This window comes from Saccoglossus kowalevskii, chromosome 7 (genome assembly GCF_978046115.1).
Source record: "Saccoglossus kowalevskii chromosome 7, keSacKowa6.1, whole genome shotgun sequence".
NCBI lineage: Eukaryota > Metazoa > Hemichordata > Enteropneusta > Harrimaniidae > Saccoglossus > Saccoglossus kowalevskii.
The window spans coordinates 32,479,981-32,504,683 of NC_140647.1; the positions used below are offsets into that span (position 1 = coordinate 32,479,981).

Below are 24,703 nucleotides of genomic sequence, written 5' to 3' on the forward strand. Positions count from 1 at the left end.
CCATTGAGATTACGCAGTCCAATACATTCCCATCTTTACTATAAACTGTACGAAACGCACAATTTTTCTCGTCAAGGTGATTTATACGTAGTATGATAGACAGAGCAAAGAACGATTATATCCACTGGCGTGTATGCATACTAAAACATTATTTGTGGCGTACATACACATCGAGAGTTTCTAAACGACTACCGCGTATGTTCCAGCCATTGTTCCGTCGTACATTTCGCCACCAATCTATGCCAGTTATTGTCCGTATATTTTACTACATTCGTATCCAATAATTGTCCGTTTTATCATCACCTTTCTTTGACAGCCAATGCCTGTTTATTTCGCCATCTCTTCTAATAACTGTTTGTCACCACCCTTTTAGCCAAGGAGGCGATGTCACTCATCTTTCTATCAACTATACACTATGTCGCCCTCTAGCGACGACACTTTTCTGTGATGTAAATTGTGTCGAAAAACGTCGTTCACAGCGTCTGTGGTTATCTGACAATAACAAAATACTATTTTTAAGAGATCGGCTATTTTCAAAATGTTCTATTTACATTGGAACATGTTGTGTGTAATAACTAGACATCGTACAAACGAGTCGATTTTTTGCGTGAGATTTAACGTACATACAGCAGACGACACATAAAACAAGATGGCGATAACAATTATTTTTTTGATTCTTTATTGTATGATATATCCGGGTCTTTGATGAGATGTATTTCATCAAGAATGCTTTCACAAAAATAAAAAATAAAATAAACGCCCAAATTGTCATCTAGTATAGAACCCAATGATGGACCACGATAAAGACGTATAGATTACACACAGGCGTACGTTCTGACATTCATTGCGACGACAGACCGGCTTATCACTAAATATCCACAATTATCTTGATTTGAAAAAAAAATCAGAGATCATAATATCGACACACATATCGCCACATATACAACACAAATCTACTGGTGCAGTAGTTATAATCGTTTGAATGTCAGACCTAAATATTGAACTGATAAATACGGACTTCAAATCCCATCTCAGTGTCAACCTCTTGTAACGAACTGCGAGACGGTAATTACCTCTTATCACGTCTCGAACAGAGGAAGCATTTGCCCAACAACTGAGATTCGCCTGTATGTGGCATTTCGGCGCCTCTGAGGCAACCGAGTTTGGCGAAGATCAGACGAAGCCGCCTCGTGCAGAGTAGTTTCTGAGAGTGATGCCCAAATGGCGTCAATAAGACGAACGTGCCGTTTCAATTTAAAGTTTCAGTCCATACGTCTACTTGAACGCTGCATCAATTGTACTTGTAAGTTCTACTGCATCAAATTCATCTGATATGTGCCGAAACAATAAACATTAACGCCTGGAATGATATAAAACGTCATCGACATGCCGCCAATCTGTCGACAATCAAGTTGGAAGAGAATTCATAAACTAGTTTGTATCGCCACAAGCGTCCCATCTGTATTTGTCACTATTGTGCAAAATACATTAGTGTACATGAACAAGTCTTCGATATATCCAATTCGAGTTGTCAGAATTATTGAAAAAGTAATTTTGCATCTTCTATTTTGGAATTTTAGTGCATCTTACGACTTGGCGGATAACACGGTGTCTTAAAAACATTGATGTAATATTGAAAATTATTATTATTACGATAAATTCAATTATTTTTCGAATTTGTTTTCTTTTTTTACAGAAAACAAAATCGTGCCATAATTTTGTTAAAGTGGGATGGTCGTCACCTGCGCACGCGCTGGAATTGAGTCCCAAGCGATGATAACAACACACGCTAAAACGCACAGGCTCATGGGTAGACGCTTGTTTGAAAAACAATTACACGCTATGGCCATCTGACGCATGCGCAGGTGGAGACTACCCGGTTTATATCCCGTGAAATGTACGCAGGTGCACTATTAGTTTGTTGTTAGATTAGCGGGGAGCAACATTTTGCATGCCACACAAATGGGCTCATTAAACCAAATCAGATAAGAATTTCTTGTCGCATACGACTGGTAAACTGTTTCTCTTGAAGCATTACCTGCAACCCTGTATGATGTTTTGTTAGACTAGATAAGATATTTGTCATCTGCAGTTTAATTAAAACATGCTCTGCGCATAGTCGGCGTGACGGTGCATGTCAGAAGTTGATAAAACAGTGCTATCATATATGTTAAAAAAATCACCAGACACGGAATACACCACAAACGACACTAGGAAAGCCACTCTCGGCAGTGAATTACGGTCTGTAGACCAATGTTACAGTGCCTAATTCGAGCATAAAAGTATTGTCTAGGTTTGTGCACCAACATTTAGAAATCTTGTAGACCGCTTCGTGTTGGTTGTCAATGTCTCGGGAGGGGGGGGGGACTTAAATTGAAATTTGAAACGCATGCTGCAACGCAAGAACACGTATTATGGATGATTCTCACGTCCAGTATTTTGGGGTTATTAAAATTTTAAAAAAATGGTATATTTTTTTTTCCAAAATTATGAGATAGATGTAAAGAAGGTTTTCTTTGTTTTTGTTTACCTACATTGCTTCAATGCAATCCATCTATTGGTTCACGACATGATCCTCGTGGCAACAGTTATTGTCGCCAGGATAGGATATTGGCAGAATGTCATATCGACCATTTGAGATATTCTAAGATAATATGTTTTGCGCTTCAGCAAATTCGCACCACATTCATGTAATATATATGTTTTTCCGATTAAAAGACAAAAATGAAAATATATTCTGTACACAGTCGAGTGTAAACGCAGTCTTTCAGGTGCAACAGACTAACGTGTAACACATACTTTATCAAAATCCCAAGTGACCGTCACGCATACATGATGAAACGAACACGTGTTGGTTGACGCCATCATGTCTGATCTACAAATGTTGATATGTGCGATGAGTCACAAAGTAGGTAAGGTGTTTCCTCGCGGTGGTGATTCACATATCCCAAACTGTAGATATCTCTCAATCCGTATTAGTGTAATGCTTGCTCAAAAGTAAATTTGTTTCTTTCTGTCTGCTACTGTTTTTTTTACAAATGTTGTTGGCCATTGGGCAAGTGTTGTCGTCGCCCATATGTCAAGTGGCGTCAGTCATAGGACAAGTGATGTCGGTCATGTGACACCCGTGGTTTTCACATGTCATGTGTTGTTGTTCATGTGTCAGGTGTTACCAGTCATACGGCAAGTATTTATAAATTGTGGTTGATTTTTTTCGCACATTATTTGATAGTTTCTCTCATAAAAAAACAGATCTACGTTGCACAAAACAAGTCTACATACCGTTGACAAATACTGAGTGATTTATAGACAAAGATAGACGTGTTATATACGTTAACATGTGCACAGGTGTCATGACACCGTGATCAGTGTATCTATGTCGTACACAGATAATGTTATCAGCTAAAGGTAAACCCTAACGTTGTTTCAAATCCGGCGTCATCATGTCTGAGTAGCTAGAGGACCTTCTAGCTAATATCTTTCCTACAATATATTCGTTGTACTACATTCATCACGAACAAACCACATATATGTTATTTATAATTGCAACAATGAAAGGCGAATGATTGACAACCAGGCGTGATTGGACAAGCGACATGCAGGCGTCTTCTTGGAAAAATAATAATAATTTTATTCAGCAGCCATATTAATATCTTCCTACGAAATTCAACTTATGTCTCGCCATTACTTGTGTTCTTTAATTCTTAAAAAATATCCCCATGGCAATAAGTAACTTGGTTATCCGTTAAATTGCAAGTTGAATTCAATATATTTCTCGATCTCCGGGCACAGAATCTCATGTTTATACCGTATCTGATGTCGCTTAGTGGGAGAAAGATTTACCTATTTCACGTTTGATTTCCAGCCATCTGTTGTGTTAGATTAAATTAATGAATGTAGATCGCATTCCACCGTCTTATGGTAACACGTTGCTGCGTTGAAATCTGATGTGTTACCATACTCGCTGTAAATTGCATAGCTCATAACATGAAACTAACAGAATATCTCTGTAATTTTACCCGATTAGAGTAATCGAACACTGTTGATAGAATTTAAATTCATGTCACGTGGTGTCATTGCACCAATTGACACTTGCAATTTTCCCATCCAGGTAGTTTGCTAATTGCGACCACTATCATTCATACGCTTCAACACTGAGGACATGGACTATCTCTGTCGAAATCGGTACTTGAAAACGCTTGGATATATTAGCACACAACTGTGTATTTTTTATTATGAATGCGATAAACCAACGAACATTTTCGTGCAGTTGTAGCTTTTGCAAGCTACTAAGGAATATACTAGAAATTATAGCAACGTAGTATGGCTTAGAATACAGTATGTGCATTCTCTGAGGTCTCCTACACATGTACAATACACGCCTAGAAACGATTGCCGGTTTATCGTATTAGCCATGCAAACGTATTCAAGCGTCGCATACTTTTGACCGGCTTTAATGGAGCCAATAAATTTAAAAGTAGAATTCCTCTAATGTATATCGCTAACTTTAAATACTACACGCGGGTAAGTCCATCGAATCTTATGTTCTCAAAATGGCCGACAGTGTTTACGATGACGTCATTTTCAATCAGCCAATAAAATAAGCATACTAATTCTAAGCCATACGTAGTGCATCACCATTTGAAAGTAAATGAGTCCAGTATGCCACTGTAAATTACGTTGCTATGGCAATATGTTGCTTGAGTCAGTTTTCTTTCATGTGAATGATGGGGTCGGTGGGATTCGCCGGGAATTCACTTAATAATACGTACTTTGCAAGTATCATCACAGTCCCACAGAAACTGTAATCTGTTTAATCTAACTATTGACGGTGATGTATTATGGGAACAAGTGATGACAGTCTTACAAAGAACAAAATCGTCACCACGACGTGTAATTATATGGCGAGGTCACGCGACGCAAATAGTACATATAGATGATGAAATCGAATAGGAGGAGAAATTTATTTGATAATTACAGTATGAAGGTGAGTCGTAATTCGGCATTTATTTGTTCGTTAGGATTAAATTGATCTTTTCTCAATTTAAGGTAATCAATATACTAGTAGATGTATGTTACATGAATACGAATTCAATGTATGATGAATACACCAGACGGTGTCTACTGTAGTTACGAGTTACGTGGTCTGTCCAAACAACACGAGCACATATTTCATTCTATCTTATGAGTAGATGCTAAAAATACCACACGAAATAAATTACTAACACCCACATGGGATGAATACCCCGGAATTTGTGGAGAGTATAAAGCAATGCAACTACAAGTAGTCTGCAGTAAGGTGGTTTAGATATTGTGAGAAACAGTTTTATGCAGTGGGGATGGGCGTAACCTATCAACTTATCATCCAAGAACCCCCTCACCCCCACTCTAATCGACTGTTCAATCAGAAGGGTGAGTTAGCGTTACGGTTTTACGTGGGGTGATTGGCTTCGTTTTCTCGTCTCTTCTTCAATCTCAATCTCAATAAATACTAAAATAATTAATTAAATATGCCAGAGAAGTGTGGTACCGAGGCTATCTTTAGTGGCACAGCATTATGCGGCGAATTGTCTAGAACAGAATCGACGCCCATTGCAGGTTCGAATACACATTGATGGTTGTGTGGCAATTCGATGGAAATCGTTACCGTTGCGGACTACGGAGAAAGAATAAAATTGCGACGACACGGATGCAATCAAATGACAATTAGACGGAAATTGGCTTCATCATCTGAGATGTTGTCTCGTCGCGGTAACACTAATGACGGCAGTTTTTAAATCTGTACAACTTTCAATGCTAACCTTTGCCATTTCTCGAAGAAGGTTTCGCACAATCAAGTAATCTTATCCAATCTTGTTGAATGTCTAGTACTATAATTTTGAGTGAATTAGGTCGAGTAGTTTTCGCGATATGTCTGGGATTGGCCATAAGAGGAAAGGGGAAATTGCTTATGCATTTAACTGATTACAGAAATATGATACGATATATTACATTCACCAGGGCTTGAGGACGTAACAGCTCGGAGGGGGTGCAACATATCATCTGCCTCGTCATGGCACACACCCAATGATTCGCTTGATTATTTTTTTTCAGTTGTAGAAATATGTTCTGCGGTGCGCGTGCGTCTTTTTTATCCTTATATAGACATGGTAATCTGCTGACGTCATGATTGATTTGAACAATAGACAGTGACGTTTCTTGCAGCAGCGTTAATGACTCAGGTTCAATGGTAATTATAATACATGTCAATATATTAAAGAAAACCAATAGAATGGATATTGACATAAATCTCCAGTTACAATGAATGCGAAAGCTGAACAAATTTAACGACATTCAACTTACATTATAGTTCCTTACATGATGTGTATTAATGTGTTCAGTGTAGCTGTGTCACGTGACGGTATTATTTGTGGATATTTACATACAATCACCAAATTATGGACAATTACAATCAGTTTAATAAAATCGAGAAAGTTGAAGATTTCAAATCATGCTTTATTCAGACGATGTACCCGTGTTTGGTCGTTATCACAACCATTTTCAAATTTAACATTGCATTTAGGTGGGTTTTAACATATAGTCGAGACAATAAATACTAATTGAAATTACAACGACGGTAGTACGCTTGGAGGATTGGTTTTATACTGGAATGTTTGTACATTCTCAAAACGATCTCTTTGTCATTCCGTGAACATGGCAATCTTCGATCGCGAGGGATATAAAATGTAGAAATGCAATGCATGCAACTTGTATTTTTTTGCACATTTGTATACATTCCACATAATTACCAAAGAAGCTTTTTTAAATAATAACGCGTGGGGCTCGTTTCTGAAGTAACACACGACGTTGACGAAGTAGCATGTCTAGGCACGTGATGGGAAGGAATGTGTACTCACTTGACATGATTTGCACGTGTCGAAATTGACAACTGATAACTTACAAGGCGGCTGACAAGAAATGGAAGGTGATACAGAAAACGTCTTCGTGCGGGTTTTGTTGGTTTATTCCATCACAAGTTGACAGCTGCATGTATATGGAATTAACCCATCTACTCCAGTCACCTCTTTATCCCATTTATTTAATTACGTTGAATCTTAAAAGCATACATGTCTGTGACCAACACAAACTGATGACTTATTACGAGCATAAAGAACCATGTCAACAGGCATCAAGAGTGCATATATATTTAATGGCCTGTACCTACCCAGTATATACATCTTGTTTAAATAAGCTAGGAAACATAGCATTTTAAATATAAATTCATTAATAAAGTACCCTTTAATGAAAATATAACGAACTGACAATGATTCGGAGCAATGGCGTGTATATTTCATGTGTCACTCCGTGTGTTAGAGACGCGTTATTACGTACGTAGGGAACGGTTAGTTTCATCTTGAGGCTAAAAACAAGAGCGCTATCATTTCTCGGTTGAAAGTGAGTCTATCATGATGATCAAACTACACGGGCAAGGGTTTTGGGAAATCGCATTTTGTCAAAGTCAAAAAAAATACTGCAAGATCTACCAACGCAAATACTAGAGCCAGAGAACGCGACATTTCACAGATTGCCTAACACAATTTGATCATAGATGTTATTGCTCCCAAATACAAAAATCTGCTGCTTTCTGCGCTGAATGATAAATGATAGTCAATCCAAACAAATAAAAAAAGTATTAGAGCACGGACTGTGTGTACATAACACAGCAATTTCATTATAAGATTAATTTTAAAAAAATCCATCTACGTGATTCTACGTAATATAGCGTTATTGTATATTGTATTATCAATGTTAGTTTCACAGCGTGTGTTCTCTTTTAATATCACTTATGAAATAGATTTCCGCTGTATTTCTTGGGTTTACTCTTAGAAACGTATTCGTTGCACGTTTCTTTGTGGCGAAATTAAAGTTTACCCAATTCCACCCATAACTTGTACGTGTCTGGAATGTGTAATTTGGTTTCTGCGTACGTAACGTTATACTTACTGGTGTTCGTATTATTGTAATTGTACAGTAAATAATGTAGCATTTCTGTCCTATAGTTACGCTTTCTTCATTGACGTCTGTGCTGAATTTGTCATTCTTTATCTAAATCACAACTGAAGACGCTGACATCTGAAATATATTTACCGAATCAATATTTTGCAGGACATTTTCAACCGTGTAAAATATAATATAATATCCCCGGTATAAAAGGGTTTACTTTCCGAGTCCACAATAGTAACGGTAACATTTAAATACATAGACAGACTAGCTGCGAGCTACGAAAATAAACGACACATCTTTCCGCGTAAACCTGGTGAGATGAAAGGATTAGATCACATTGGCCATGGCTGTTGCTATGGAGATGTGTTTTTTTTCGAATGATGACGTGGGGCGCATATCGTCACCAGCGACCCCCGGGTTAATGGTATTGTTATCGAGGGATGGTGAGGATGATTTACCCGAGCACTTCAATGTTCATAGCAAATCGAGAAAGTTTGTGTCTTGATGAATCAAGTAACCGTGAATGTAACGCCCGATAACTTTTCCCTCTCCTGTTTTAATTCAAACATAAAATCACAATAAGTCACGTTCCTATTCATATTGTGTTTTAATTCATCATTTGGAATATATATATATATATATATATAAGTAAGTATATCATATTAAAAGTACATATTAAAGAAAATGTATATTGATGATAATCACAATGTGTTACTTTACACTTTTAAACGATTTTAATATCTGTAAAATTGTCAATAAAACATCATATTCAAAGTTTTTTCGTCGATCGTATTTCTTTCTTGCAACAACCGGAAATCAAAATTTCTTTTTCTCAATTCATAACTTGTGTTAAAGCAGCAAATCAACATTTCCTTTTCTATTTGTTTGTTCAAACAGCAGTCACGTGAGTAATAAAATGTTCTTTTATCATTATTTGATGTCCTAACATGTAATAAATTGTAACTAGATACAGTAACAAAATCTGGGTTTCTGTCTTGATTGGCAATTAACGAACAACACGGATACCATTGGTGGTGGTTTGTCTCGTACGGGTGTGTTGGAATTATGTGTAAATAAACGCTATATTTGACAAAATGCGTAAACGTTACTATGCATAGTATGGACCACGTTCGGGCGCGCGGGTTAGCGAAGATTCGTGAAGGTCTTGGATATTTAACTGAATATGTGAAAACGCATTTGTAGGGTTCCTCTTGAAACGTGTTAATCGTTATTTCCTGTCTCCGACAAGAACAATGTTACGGTACTTGAGGATGGGGGGAGGGTATGATTGCGAGACAATACATTGAGTGATAACATATGATTTTTGTATTACGTTAAACTTTTTAATGTGAATAGTCGTCTTATTTCTGTCATTCGTTTTTAGAAATATCTCGGCGGCCATCTACGTTCAAAGCCTATTGTCAACATCTCCTGTACCAATATGAAATGTGTAGAGGTACTACTAGATTTTAATTTAGTGTAGTAGACAGGTTAGCGAATGCGGGATCTACAGAATTCATATAATTTCGTCCAGATTTGTTATTCTTCACTTAGACATTTTAAAATTTAATCAAAGACAGGTATAATATAGTTAAGATGAATATTTACAAATCCATTCACAATCACCGGCAAATACTGCAGATCGAACTATTTAATTAATCTTATTCTAGAGCGAGACGCTTTGCCGTGATCGTGAGATCGAATCCCATGTTGAACCGTGTTGCGTGCTTGTAGCATGCCTTGTAATTAACATTTACTTGGATTCCAAATCTCGGCCTTTGTCGGTGGATGTATCGTTATTTAAAGCATTCGACGAGATATAACAAGGATGGCTTGCTTGATGGGAGTTTGTCGATATAGTTTACGACACAACAAAGAATTGTTACGTGCTCAGAATAAACCGATAATGCGATAACATGTATATACTCGCCAGTGAACACGTTGCGACAAAAGTTGCTCAGGTGTGCAAGGAACGCGAACATGTTCTGAGGACTAACGAGCATCTTATTACTAACAAACACTTCCCTGAAAGAATTCCGGGGACATAACCACAACACTGCGATACAGACTCCGTTTTCTATGACTGCGAAAGTCTTCCGCATGAAAATAGATTATTTTGACCAAGTAAAATCATATTTATTAAAGTTATTGTACATGCATGGGTTGTTGAACATATTACATAATTTGTAATTTCAAACCAGCTTCTTTTAATCATAATTCGAGGCAAATAAAATGCAAATATTAAACAATATAGAGAATATAGCGAATAATCCTTTTCAGTGATATTCTTGTGTAAATCGGAAAACGATAAATTCCACAATAATATACAGATGCCATTCTCTAACAGATTTTACATTATCTTTTTACAATAATTGCACGCCATATGCTTAAGATATCACACATATAAAAAACAAGCTTATTGGCAAAGATAAATTCAAAACACATCTGAAGAATCCAGAATATTATGATAAAAACGACATGAATTTGGTTGGTGCCGACCTCAAATGAAAAACATTTGGGTGAATTCTAAATGTAATAGAAATCAATTACTAAATTGGGATTTAATTGTTCTCACACGTTCAAGAAACGAGCAAACTAAAACACAATTATGAATAATCAGTGCTGTTTATTTTATAGTTCATATATGTCTGTCTCTGTCCAAATGCAGTGCGACCAGCAACAGAAGTATCGCATCGTTTGAGCATTTGCATAACTATTAAAAAAATAATAGTTTCCGTCGTATACAATATGATATCTCGAATTCCCGTTACAGGGACATTTCAACCACTATAGACACACAATGCAATTATATTTGTTCACTAATGTGTTGATTGCTATTTTTTTCTTCTTACAGGCAGGATGAGCTTTACATTGTATGGCACAGGTTGCGCCAAGATGAACCCGAGTTGCTGCAGCCGTTTGAATCATTTCTTAGAAAAGCGGTCATGGAAATCCGACATTTACACAGGGAGTGCGACGATGCTATTAAAAGGTGAGCTTAACATCCCAAGCTGAAGCACACAATTGGAAGATATTCATATACTGTATATCAACCGTTACTATGAACCAGATTACTTGTATCTATGTGCGCTAGAATATCTGTTTAGTTATTCCAAACCGAGTTAATTGTTTCAATTATCCAAACATCTGTGTTGTTTTCATCTCATTTTAAATCACTGCCTACTCAACGTTTAACCCGATTTATGAGGCTGGTGTGATGTCGCGGTTTATATCAACTTGAACGAACCGTAGACTTTATGTTTTGCTGAGGCCTATTGGTACTAACATAAAAAGCGACAATAAACATGAATATAAAAACTCGCTGTTTAATATTTCTACCTATATGGAATATTTATATGCTAATATAGCCCAAGATTGGCATATTAATATTCACACCTGTTTTACCTATGATCGAACTTTCGCTCGTGTAGACATTTGCAGGCACTGATTTGGAAAATAGATTAATACTTATTCAAGTATTCAAGAGGTAATCCAGGATTAGATTTAATATATTCAAATGTCTAAAACACAAAAGCATATGCACGTGATTTGATTTAATAGTACGTACCATTAAATATAATACACATCCGCATGTGAGTAGCTGTTAGTAGAATTTTATTATACGAATAATAGTGTAATTTGTTATCCGTTTCAAATAATATATATAATTAGCGTCAGTAAGTTTGCACCTTCCGACGTGACCAATGATGCCAAGTGCTCTGTCGTGCACACTAAAGTTGGCATGCCTAACCAGGAATCAACACAAAAATGACGAGGAGCAAGGAAATTGCATGCATACACAATGCATTATAATGATCGGGATACATTGAGCACACTATCTTCAAGTTCCCCTATACATATACGTAATAATGCGTCTCCAGTTTGCGGGCACTTGAAATACACACTCTCGCCTCGACTCATTAACGAGTTCATAACATTTTCATTATACGGTTACATATCTGTTTGCAATTTACTTAAATTATTATGATATGTTGTTTTGGAAAATATTTATAACTTATATAATTTTACGAATGTCGTTTTAATGTCTAGTAAGAGTGGTGTCCATCAACAGGAGGTGAAATCTTTGTATGAGGAAATGGAAACACATCTAGCTAGGGAGAGAGAAGTGATTAGACGGAAGGTAAGTAAAAAATTACTATAGCTACTAATTACGGCATTTGCAAAACATGACACTTTGAGCTCATGGAAATGTTTCTTTCTAAGAGAGATAAAACGAAATGGCAAAGTCTGCAAGAAATTGAGAGTAAGTAACTCGGTTATCTTTGACATTAAGGTGTTTCTCTTATGTACTTCAGTGTGAAGAAGAACTTCAAGACGAATTAGAAAGGCGTCTAGAAAATAAAGATCAAGAAGTTCAAATACTCGTTCAAAGAAAAAAAGAGGTAATGAAGTTATATGTTTCAATTACCATAGAAACAGTCTTTTGATGGTATTTCTTGTATGTTTTTTAACAATACACGTACGCTATGGATATTTTCTTGTGTGAAATTGACACCTTACAAAGCTATAGTATAACTGCATGCATATCGTCACGTGTAATTCAAATGTGACTGCTCTCCGACCTGTATTTGTTTAAACAATTATATTCAGTACGTCAATGTGGATGTTTTGGCAAAGTGTCTTAACAAATAGTTGGAAAACCTTGGTTGGATTGATTCCTGTCGCATAAGGTGAATTGAAATAGTGCTTTCACTGAGATGCAGACGAATTTTACTAGGGAATATAAAAAAAATATAAAAAAACGTGTTTCATTATCGTGAATGTCGTGTCTTGATCCGTACGCCATCATACGCCCTGTATATCCACGCGATGCTTCAAGTCTGCGTTATTTAGTTAGCTCACATTTTAATATGATAGTGTAAAACACCCATAAACAACAACTAACTTTTATGAAATACTTTTCTGCAGCTGGAACTATCACTTACAAACTTGGACAAAAAAGAAAGAGATAGGAAAGTTCAAAACGGTCAGGTAAGATATCTTCTTAGATGTAGTTACATTTCCAATAGAATTACAATCCCACTTCTTACTGTCATTCATACATTTGCTTAAAGATTACAAACTGAATGAATGGGAACATGAACATCTGAGTATTTGTTTGATGAAATTATCTAATATGCATTTACATTAGTCGTACAATTACAATTACTGCGCATGCGCATTAGATTTTTCATCGAACAGTGTGTCCTGTAACCATAACAGTTTTAGTTTGTGATAAATCATAATACGATTTAGTACACTATGGAATGTCGAATAACGATATTAAAAATATATATACATTCGAAAAAAATCAGTAAAAACAACCTACTTTTTGTGTTATATTATATTAATTGTACCCTAGTTTTAAGAGTGGGGAATTGGGTTAGTTTGACATTAGTCAGTATACATGGATCATGAAAAGTAATTATTTTTGACTGAACTTATTCTATAACAAATCGCGATCTTCGCATCAATAATGGAAATACTTATGCAGAGATTATCGGGATACAAAAAAAATAAATCCCGAGAAATGGAATAAGCTTTAAATCTGCCTCGTGAAGCAGAATAAGACTAGACTGAAGAAATTAGTTCTATTGTACATGATCTCGCGATTTACAAACGCCATTTTATGATCTTCCTTCGTATGAAGAAACTTGTGATGAGCGATGAAGTAATTACCCCTTTGACATAGATTTGTCACTGTTAATGTGGTTGCTATAATTACATATGGCATATGCCATTAGTGACTGGAGACATGAGGAAGTATAATATTAACAAGAAATGTTGGTTATGTTATATTATATAATATAATAATACATAATAAAACTGTTGTTTGCGATTTTATACACACATATAAAATAAATATATTTTCCACCTTGCGAACAACATAGAAACATAGCTTTAAAATGCTCGAAATCGGCAAATGATACTATTTCTGTTTTCGTGGTCTCAATTGCGTGGATAGATGTTTGGGTATCTGCAGGCAATATCATATTTCACTTCATAACGCCATGGAAAAAATGATCTGCCAACGTGGTCTGAACCCATATATCTTTATTAAGACGAAATATCCAGTTATGTCGTCCTCTCTTTATGTTTTTTAAGCAACACATGGCCGTGGCAAATGCAATACCACATGATCAGTTTTCATCAATGTCATTTCAAAACGAGACCCCGCCATGTTATTGTCCTTGAATTATGGCTGTCGTCTGAAAGAGTGAATCATATGACATCACTCTTGTCAGCTCAGGCTCTCTCGTCAAATAACCATCAATAAAATAACTTCTGAACTAATTAGTTTTTCACAATTGACTTCTATCCTTATTTATGGATGCCGAAGACGTCCATTAATTACGGTCACTGGGTGCGTAACAATCCAGAGCCGACATACAGACACATATTCATTGTTTGGCTTGACTATGGCGGCAACATGTTTTTACACGATTAATTGCATGAGGGTCCAATATAAAGATACCTTGCACTTTACTAAATTACTAAAGAACTCAAAACAAGAAAGATATAACAAAAAGTAACATAAACACAGGGTTTTGTAAAAAAAAAAATATATCAGCAAAGACCGACATAAAATGTTATGCGAAAAATACAGATACGAGTTACAATATAACAACTACATGGATTACATTATATTACATTGTTTTACACTACACTTCATTATGTAATTACATTGTATTACTTTAGTTCACGCTACACTACATTACATTACATTACAGTTGGAGCAGATGGTACTAGAACTGAGTAGACATGAGTCAGGCATTGTTGCCGAAAACGAGATGTTAGCCAAGGTAAGTTTTTTAAGATCAAACTCCAGTCCGGCATCTCCTGCAGTATTACTGTATTTCCCACTTTCTCGTTCCAAATGCTGCATTCGATGCTTGTATCACGTGACTACTTTAGTGCAGTGCCAGGTTGATTCATGTGTAGATCACGTGCCGCTCGTCTCTGCTTCGACATAGTTTCCTAGATAAATAATTTAAATCGTCTAACAAGTATATTCAAAATATGATTTGTTAATCTTTGATTCACTACTATAAATATAAGTAAAATAGAACATTATGTAAAAAAATACTTAGCACGTACCATATTGATATAATTTTGGGACCAACATTACCATGGCAACCATCGGTTCTTAAGTTGACAACTTTAACTATAATGATAACCACATTTACGAGTGTGTCTACTTCCATCCTTTGAATATAACGTATATGCCTTTACGAAGACACTTTACGTTTCGGCGACCCAGATCGGTTATTTGCAATGAGACTATGCGTCGGCTAGAAACCAAAATATGCAATCTGCTTATTACAGATATTCAATCCAAGTAGGTTTAGTAATTATTTATTTGGCCCATTTCTATTCCAGGAAAACATGAGACTTCGAGAACGGCTGGATGAATCGTTAGCTGGATTGAACGAAACCCAACAACTGTGCCTTCAATTACAAGAGGACGCCGTGAGGGAACGACAGTATATAGAAAGGTAAAAGTAACCAGGTTTTAAAATCTATCAATAGGTCAGGATAATTATAATTCCCACAAATCCTTAGTAATGGCACACTCGGAGAAGCCACTCTCGTGAAATGTGAGAGTTCACCGCCTAACTGATCAGGTGTTCGTTATACTAAAGCAGCACACGGCATACATCATTACCGTTTTCACCATACCTGTTATTTTCCTATCAATACGTCTCAATATAATGCGTTCAGTATTTGTTTTTTTACTGTTCAAATATTTACGTTATTGTTCAGAATACTTTACATTTGGAGTTATACGAAGTCATCTTGTTTTGGAGTTATGCCCTTTTCGTTTTGTCAAATAGATAGAATTGCATTGATTCTAATGACCTTTATCGTGTAGTTATTCTGCACAAAAAAATAATTAGCATATATCGTATTAAGGGAGAATCCTAGTCATAATTTTTGACAAAATTGGTGATAAATCGCATGACAATGTTCATTAGTTTATTATGTACAATCATGAAGCTAATGTCCCGTGATACAATGAAATAGCATTTTTTGCGATTTACAGTTAAGCTTTTTGAGAAATGTGTCCTAATATTTCTTGAAAATTGCTATTTTTAGAACAACTCCTTAGAACACAATATTAAAGAAAATTGCATTTTTTGACACTTTTTAAAACCAAGATTTTTTAAATAATTCAGAACAACAAAAAGTACTCCATCATTAACAACATATGATTTTTTCAGCCTATGTCACCAGGCTGGATTTTAAGATATTGCAAAATATCTCTGCCATAGGAACCTATGGTAAAAGTGTTATAATAGTGTCAAAATGGCGACTTTCCACAAAAATACAACCGTCAATTTCTTGATAAAAAGGCTGGTGACCCCCAACTTTTTTAGGTCAATATCTTTATATTGCCTTGGAGTACAATTTATTGCAAAATGAATAAATTCTGTTTTTTTTTTAAATTTATGAGTAGGCTTCTAACCTAACATAGGTTCTCCCTAATTGGTTCTACGAATAATCATCACTTCCCGAAATTCTATTGAAACCGCGCTAAATGTAAAATGTTTATTCATTGCATAATCTCGTAACGTTAGGTCACGTGGCAAATCGTAATATTTGTTTTAAAGCGTTACAGACGCCGCATCACGTCGCGCTCTGTGCGTAGTATATACTGCGTAGTATATACTAGTATATTTCATGTGGCAAATACAACGCTTTAACCTGGGTCAACGTTCGCAACTAAATTGCCAACGATTCATCTGTGTACTATCACAAGTTGTTACTAATATACTCCTAAATTCAATGTATTCAGTCTTTAAAAAAAAAAAACTACTACAAAAAAAACACTGAAAACGATTTTCGTTTACCCCTAGGACTCGATGGGTATATACGTGTTTACATTTCGCTAAGTATGATTGCAAACACCACGTGATGTATTACAACTATTAAATTTCTTTTCAATTATTTGACGATATCTCAGTTGCCTAATATCGACCTATGTTGATCAAATTAAAGTAGAATTAATCCTCTTTGCCTGTACTAAAAATAATGAGTCTCCAGCGCTGACCATTTTATCATACTGATTAATTGTAACCCAGTTAAGGGAAACAATGAAATCATTACGGATTCTTTTCTTTTGAGTATTTTGTATATCCCCCTAACTTGACAGAAAATTTATACCAAACCGATGATGATGATGATAAATTCCAGTATGTTATGTCAGTATACTGCCGGTTTTCTAATTCGATGAAAATAGAAACTGTCATTGTCAGGCTGTCATGGTTAATAATGCTGGAAAATTATCCCAAACGTCCTCAATATACGTAATAGTTCTATAAGTACGCATTTTCGTGCTGCCTTAAAACGTAAGATTATAACCTATTTGACATTTTTTTTTTCATTTCAGAGAGTACACAGAAGCACTAATTGAACACGAGCGAAAATCAAAAGAGAGACAGAATCTGGAATTACAGCTTGAAAAGTTGAGGTAAATCTTCACGTGCAGGATTGTGCTACCCAGCCCTAACGCCTAAACGTCAGACCAATCAGAGAGCGGCTTGTTTATTGACAGTTTTTGTCTGACATATCAGTTTCCACCTTGTATGTATGCTTCGACTAAACTGACGTTCATGTCGCCTATAGTTGGTCCACAGTCCGAAATTAAAAGAAGGTTTTACATTATTCTAGACGATTATGACCCATTTGTCACTTTGCTTTCCCCCATCTACGTCATTTTGACTTCAAAATATGACCTCATCTCATCGGTGGGGGTGGGTGTATTACGCTGTACATTTCAAGTTCTCCAACAGTGCGTGATCTCAGTATGCGCGCGATAAATTTGATTCCAAGATGGCGGCTACGTAACCAAAGAACACAGAGAAATCTTACATTCGTATCTTGTTCTCTTTCTTTGCAGAGATAAATATGAATGTCTGGTAGAGGAGACGTACACGACGGAGCCAGTTTCTAGACCATTTATCAGAAAATTAACAGATCTAAGTAGTTCTAGCGATTGCGAATGCGATCAGCAGTTACAGGTAATACTGGCAATATTTTGCGATATATTATGATTTCACGTAATGTTGTACGTTGAGTAGGATTATGGAGTACCTTCAGTCTACGTAATCAGTTCTAAAGTAGTGAACAAATATGTTTTTGCAATTACGTCATTACCTGTGAACAACTACTAATTCCACATATAATGTAAGTGAAATAAAACTAATCACTCGTCTGGAGCCATTTCTAGTAGCTTACAACACCGCGTAATGGGTTTTCTCTGCCGAAATCTAATCACTATATGTCACAGAGTCAACTGCGGATCATTTGCTAAGTTGTTTTAATTATGACCCGACACCACTTCACGGCGTGCGCCTAACTCATAAGTCACGAACCAAGGACACATCATTTGATCTGTTGCTTTGTTTGAGGGCGTCGTCATGCGTTTGCGTTGTTTTGTTGTTGTTGATGGTTTTATAAATACTTGTGACAATTTAACATCCTATTTCTATTCTTTGACAGTTTTTACAACTCCGAACACCAGACAGATGCTTCAAGATAGTGCTCTGTGGGGATTCTGGGGTGGGAAAGTCAAGTTTCCTTGAAAGATTCTGCCAAAATACCTTTAACGAGAAAACACAAGTTACCATAGAGATAGGTTTTCAAATGAAATCTCTAGTAATCGACAGCACGGTGATCTCGTTACAGATCTGGGACACCGCAGGCCAAGAGAGGTGCGTATACTATTTTGTCGTTTTGATATATATGATACAGGTTAATTGTGGATATTGACCTTTAACCCCCACACTATCCTGCTGCATAACTGATGAAAAACTGAAAAAGTATATTATTAAATAGTTTTATGTCCATTAAGCGACGTTAAGTAGTGCCAGGTGATGTGACTACTTAGTCGGATGGATAATTTAAAAAGAATCGGATATTTCACCTTATGCTAAGTGTATGATTCTGACGCATATTAAATCGATGTATATGTCTATCAAAACTCAGTGCACGCTTGTTATACCCACCTGCACAATCAGTTTGCATTTGTCACATGACGTACTAGCTGCTTTCTCGCAAATATCGGAATGAATGCCAGCCTGCAATTTATTTGATTAGGATTGAAGCATTAACTTTGCCAGGATTGATATGTTAGAATTTGCACGTTTCCGTAGAATATGATTTCAAGTACCGGGTAATATGTTTTTTCCCCAGAGAGTTGTGTTTGAAAATCGTGTTCCTCTCCAGGTACTATTTAGTCACATGGTATAGATCCTTGAGTGCAAATCTGTTCTTACTCTGCAATACTCCTTTTCTATAGGTCGCGCCCTCCAGCGTAACTTGGACGTCCCGGCGTCAATATTGTTTTAATCTGTAATCGTCTGTTAATACAAATGACGAGCGACGTCACAACCAAACAGAATTGTCTTTTTTATCGAAATCTTCCACCCATCTACGTCAATCGTGACGTCACATGAATGATTCAGAGTCCTAGTTGAGGGGCGCCTGTTATTGAAATAAAAATGATTTATTTACATGTTTTTATTTTATTCGTTCAAATCTAACACACAGATTTCGCAGCCTACCACATTCGTATTTCCGTAAAGCCGATGGCGTCGTCTTACTCTATGACATAACGTGTGAGAAGTCTTTCCAATCGGTCACTAGTTGGCTAGTCAATATTCAGGTATCGTGACGGTCTATTAATATCGATTTAACCTCTTTGTCGTACTTATTTCCTTAAACCTCCCTTGTTTAACGATTCCAGTCATTAGTTTGAGTGGCTCAAACTGCTAAACTATAGAATGTTCGGGTGATCAGATACAGCGCAGAGTAATTCTTGATGTGAACAAAAGCGCGTGGATTATCGAAGTCCGAGATTAAAATTGCTGCAAAGATAATCGATAGCCAGGGTTTAAATAATAAACTGAAATTATTTCTCATTTGAACGGAACAGCCCATGTTGTCCATCCAAAACAAATTGGACAATCGTCTCAACCTGATTGGTGACGGTATTAGCGTTAAATAAAATATTCCTGGTATACATCTTCAAATATATACCTTGAATAATTCAAAGAACAAAATATTGTAATTACATCACAGTCATTCTAGTCAGTATATTTATTATTTATTTCATCTGTCGTATGTTCCTTTCTGTGATAACCTAAGGTCACCGTGTGGTAACTACAACACATAAATTATCGCTATCGCCTGAAATTATGACACAAAACAAATCAATTGATGATTATCTGCCTCTTCATCATTTTGTACATGTCCATTTCAGGAGGTTGATATTGATCAAAGCGCTGTCATTATTTTAATTGGGAATAAAGAAGACCTTGCGACCACTCAGAGGGTAATATCGACGGAATGTGGGAAACGATTGGCTGAAGTAAGTTGAAACAAAACAGCATAGTATATATAAACTTCTTAATGCACATATATAAATGAGTTTTATAAATTAATTCATTCTTAAATATGGCCGTGCAGACCTGTTTCGGTAATTATAATTATTATTAAATCTTTATTGCCGGATATAGAATGAAAAAGCTCATACACCCATATTAAAAACAAATAAATGAACATATACAAAGAAAAGATATATATATTCCGTGATGTAGTTTTTCAACAGATTATGTATCTGAGAACATGTGTTGGACAAAATAGTGTGTTTTAGTATCCTTCATGTGCCGAGTTCTTATCACAAACTAAATATAAATGAGCGGAGACAAAATGTAGCGTACGCCATAAATCCATATACATTGTATTAATTAAATTTCTCTTGTTTTATTATTTGTATTCCAATTATTTGTGCCTACAGGACTGTGGTGCCTTTTTCATAGAAACGAGTGCTAAAACTGGACACAATATATTTGAAACGTTTGACTATATGGCAAGGTATGGTAGCCATGTTGTTTTATGCACATTGTGAAACATTTTAAGTAATTGAATTAAATCATTACGTCACGGTCCCGCGCCTTTCGTGTTCATCTCGCGAGAAGGGGGTGACCAGACAACGACTAAATCATATATCAACTGTCTAAACCAAACACATGCGTTGTAAATATTCAACTTATTGATATTTTATTTTACAGAACGCTTCAAACACGAGAAGACGAGGTTGTCAAGACAGTGTACACAGTTGACGTGAATGAAAACACACACAAGACACAAAAGAAGAAAACATCGAAATGCTGTGCATAGCCAGACAAAGTAAAAATAGAATGACATTGATTTATCGAGTCCAAAGCTCTGTATAAAATACATGGCATACTATTTTTATAACAATCGCTTTTACCGGGAAAATTCATCTGTCTGCTGTACGCAAGACACATTTCCATTTCTATTGTATATTCACGTAAACATAAATGGTCAGGTGACCTCTGTCGAACACTGCACTGAGAATATGTATACTCATATATTTTCAAGTGAACGGTTTACACGTGTTGGTAAAATACGTGAACTATTTTGAATCTCGAATGTAACGAACACACAGTAAATACGTACACCAGAGATTTAAAAACCACACAACCAAATATGGCTGTTCATTTCAACGACATTGCTTACACCTTCAACGTCACTTTGACGTCACACAGATATTTGTCGCTGGAAAGCGCAACTTATTAGGAATGTCTAAGTTGACGATATTCAAATCTAATTTTCTTTCACATTCATCATTAATTTGAATGAAGATTAATAGTATTTTTCAAGCTGTAATCATGTAAAAAGAAAATGTAAATAACTGGGTATTTTTGAGCATTTTTAAATAGTTTTGCATCGCAGTATAAAAATAATCGTGTTTTGGTTGCAAACATGGCTATATTCGTTCGATAAAATACTGAAAAGCCAAGTTTGAAATTTCCTGTTCGTCAGTATCTCATCGAACAAATACAGCGTTGTCTGTTGCCAAAACATTTGAATTGACGCCCTGTCATGAAATGAATCTTTATTTTTATTTTGCCTGAAATCTTCTTCAGCAGTATAAAACAAAATTATTTAAACATTCTCAAAAACACACAAAAATACAACAAGTTTTTGAAAGCGTTTTACCAAGTGCTTTATTAACACACTGGTTAGAGTGTCATTACGTAATTGAAATTCATCATGCGGTGATTTGCATACTGAAATTTCATATTTTCCAAAACAATATACAAGAATCTATAAATTACTAATTACAAAAAAATATGTTAATTTCAATATTTGTGCAACTCAATATAGGATGGAACTCATAATTACACATACACATTGAATTGCGAGGCTGTGTATTGTAATGTATAATAGTTTCAGGTCATCGACATGAACCACTCGAACATTAGTATGTGGGCCTGATGATAACGAACAGTGGACATAAATGTTTTATTTTTCAACCAAAAATGTACTGATATCGCCACTTCCATCTTATTTTGACATAATATTAAAAGGCGGTGATCGTGGCGGCACGCATGCGCGAGATATGGGTCTCATATGAACAAAGGTGACGACTTTGTCTGTTAGGCAGCAGACTGACGAGTACAAACGTTACAAAAGTTTCACCTAGGTAGATTCGTTGGTGATTGGAAGGCATCGAAAAGGTCATTGGCGGTAATTAGTGCACGTCGCGTCCAGGTTAAAACTTGTACTCGTGATTGGATTATGTGACAATCAATGGTTATCAACACAAATATCGCACATGCGCTGCGCGTCGACCACCTCCCTTTAAATAAGTAGCTACCTCCAGCAATGACGCGTTTGTGACGTCAGCATGACGATCATATGTGTGAGCAATGTCGTTTCAATCGATCTTTTTTTAGAGCATAACTGTAAAAAAACAGTATTTTTAGTGGATACATTTTCCTAACAGAAGCGCTGGAGGGCGCTATTTACAGCAACGATGTATCAGTGCGTTGAGAAAGACATTGTACATTACACACGTTTATTTGAAGCTGCTTCATTCCCCGTATTGTAATTCTCGTCAAGGTAGATACGTCATTAACTGATTACAACACAGTTGAACATTGTTTCATTTGTCATTTACACTTTTAAAGTTTCTCTGAGAAATTATTATGAAATGTTGTAAATTGTTTTATGTGTTAGATTCGCCGTTCGTGCAATTTAATGTAAGACGTCCTATATACACATCAAGTATTTTAACGATTTCGCAGGTCACCTTGACGCATTAAGAAGATGAAAACAATCAAATGAGCCTGTCATAGGTAAAGTTGGTTCCTTAATTGTATATAAAAATCGACATAATTTACCATGTATATTTGACGAATAATTAGTACGAGTTTTGGGTCACTTGTTAAACAATATTTTTTTCATGTTGTTTTCAAAATTAAATACATATGTGAATAACACATTTAAATATTTTGTTTCTCATGTAGCATATTGAGTGCCAATAATCAGGAATTACCACACATTGCTAAAATATTGAATAGCGCCACCAAGCAGCTGCTCATAAAAATAAGTTATATTTGTTTTCTGTTATATTTACAGACTCAACACATTGCACATTGTTCAAATGTTTTGTGAATGTATGTAATATAAATCAAAAACTATATTTTTCTTCGAATAATAATAGTTTTGCATGAAATTCAGGTACAGATGCGGATGCATAATCACGGTGCCTTCGATGTAATCAGTGTATAGAGGCTCCGACATAGTGCGCTATAACGGGGATGCGTCATGGCGTGGTGCCACACTTTAGTGGCGCGCCATCAGTGTTTCAAATTGTACTTATATAGACTATATTCACGTGTATTTATTACATTCCATAATGTCATCATATTTGTTATGTATATTAGCAAATATATTGAACAAATGACTGGCAAATCTATCTTATTATCAATAAACCTATTTCAGCATTGCTTATTCTGGTGGTTATTTCGTTGCTGGGACCGTTATACAGAGGCTGTCTAAAACACGTGACTGATACCCAGCATCCGTGGAATGATAGTCTTAGTTATAATCGAATAGTTTACGTGTATGATATTATAATAGGCTGTCTTCAGAAATCTACTTTGTAACAAAGTTATCCTATTTATTAACATTACACTGGAAAAAAATACTCCTTAATTAATTTGGTCCTTCTGTGAGGAAGCAATTGGTGATAGGAAAGCCGTTGAGGGCGTCGACTTTTTACTATATTTTAGATGACAACGACCAAGCCTATTGCTTTAGGCATTTCAACTTAACAAAAATGCTCCGTCGATAGAGGGCGCGACTTAAAGGAACATAGAAATGTTGAACCTGCATTCATCTAGTGACTGTTGTTATGATATGCGACATCTGTAGATTTATATTCCCGCTAGCTGTGTTTTTTATAAATGATTATGGATGTTCATACTTAAAAGGTGATAGTCGTCGCGCCGCGTTCTGTTCGATATGGGACTCATAGCGACGTATACAACGCGTGTAAAATATATTGTTTATTTACATGAAATTCGAACACGCGCTGCGTGACGACTACCGCGCTTTAAATATAAACCACGTTGCCGGGTTGTTTATCAAAAACAGAAAGTCTTGCATTCATTCATGCTTTACCTTCATAGAACTAAGATCTTAAGAAATTCTACGTGTTCTAAATGAAGAGTCAGTGGAACACAGGTGGGAAAGATCGGTTACTGTAATACTGGCAACAATACAGAATACATAACAGAATAATCAATAAAATAATCAATAAACTAATTTACATTTTTATATGGTTATTATTTTAAAACATTAAACGAAATGAATCGACACCTATATATAACTTTGCCGT

General features: G+C 35.8%; 1 protein-coding gene across 1 annotated transcript in view; it reads left to right on the forward strand.

The window, feature by feature from the left end:
• Positions 1-23,810, forward strand: part of LOC102802484 (EF-hand calcium-binding domain-containing protein 4B-like) — a 40,395-nt gene extending 16,585 nt beyond the window's left edge. The window contains exons 2-14 of the mRNA XM_078012602.2: positions 10,838-10,975; positions 12,034-12,124; positions 12,300-12,386; positions 12,913-12,975; positions 14,715-14,786; positions 15,364-15,479; positions 17,375-17,455; positions 17,885-18,005; positions 18,487-18,698; positions 19,537-19,651; positions 20,249-20,356; positions 20,786-20,862; positions 21,060-23,810. Of these exons, the coding sequence (XP_077868728.1) occupies positions 10,838-10,975; positions 12,034-12,124; positions 12,300-12,386; positions 12,913-12,975; positions 14,715-14,786; positions 15,364-15,479; positions 17,375-17,455; positions 17,885-18,005; positions 18,487-18,698; positions 19,537-19,651; positions 20,249-20,356; positions 20,786-20,862; positions 21,060-21,168 (1,390 nt within the window). The 3' untranslated portion in view covers positions 21,169-23,810. The remainder of the gene's footprint in view (positions 1-10,837; positions 10,976-12,033; positions 12,125-12,299; positions 12,387-12,912; positions 12,976-14,714; positions 14,787-15,363; positions 15,480-17,374; positions 17,456-17,884; positions 18,006-18,486; positions 18,699-19,536; positions 19,652-20,248; positions 20,357-20,785; positions 20,863-21,059) is intronic.
• Positions 23,811-24,703: the final 893 nt, after the last annotated feature.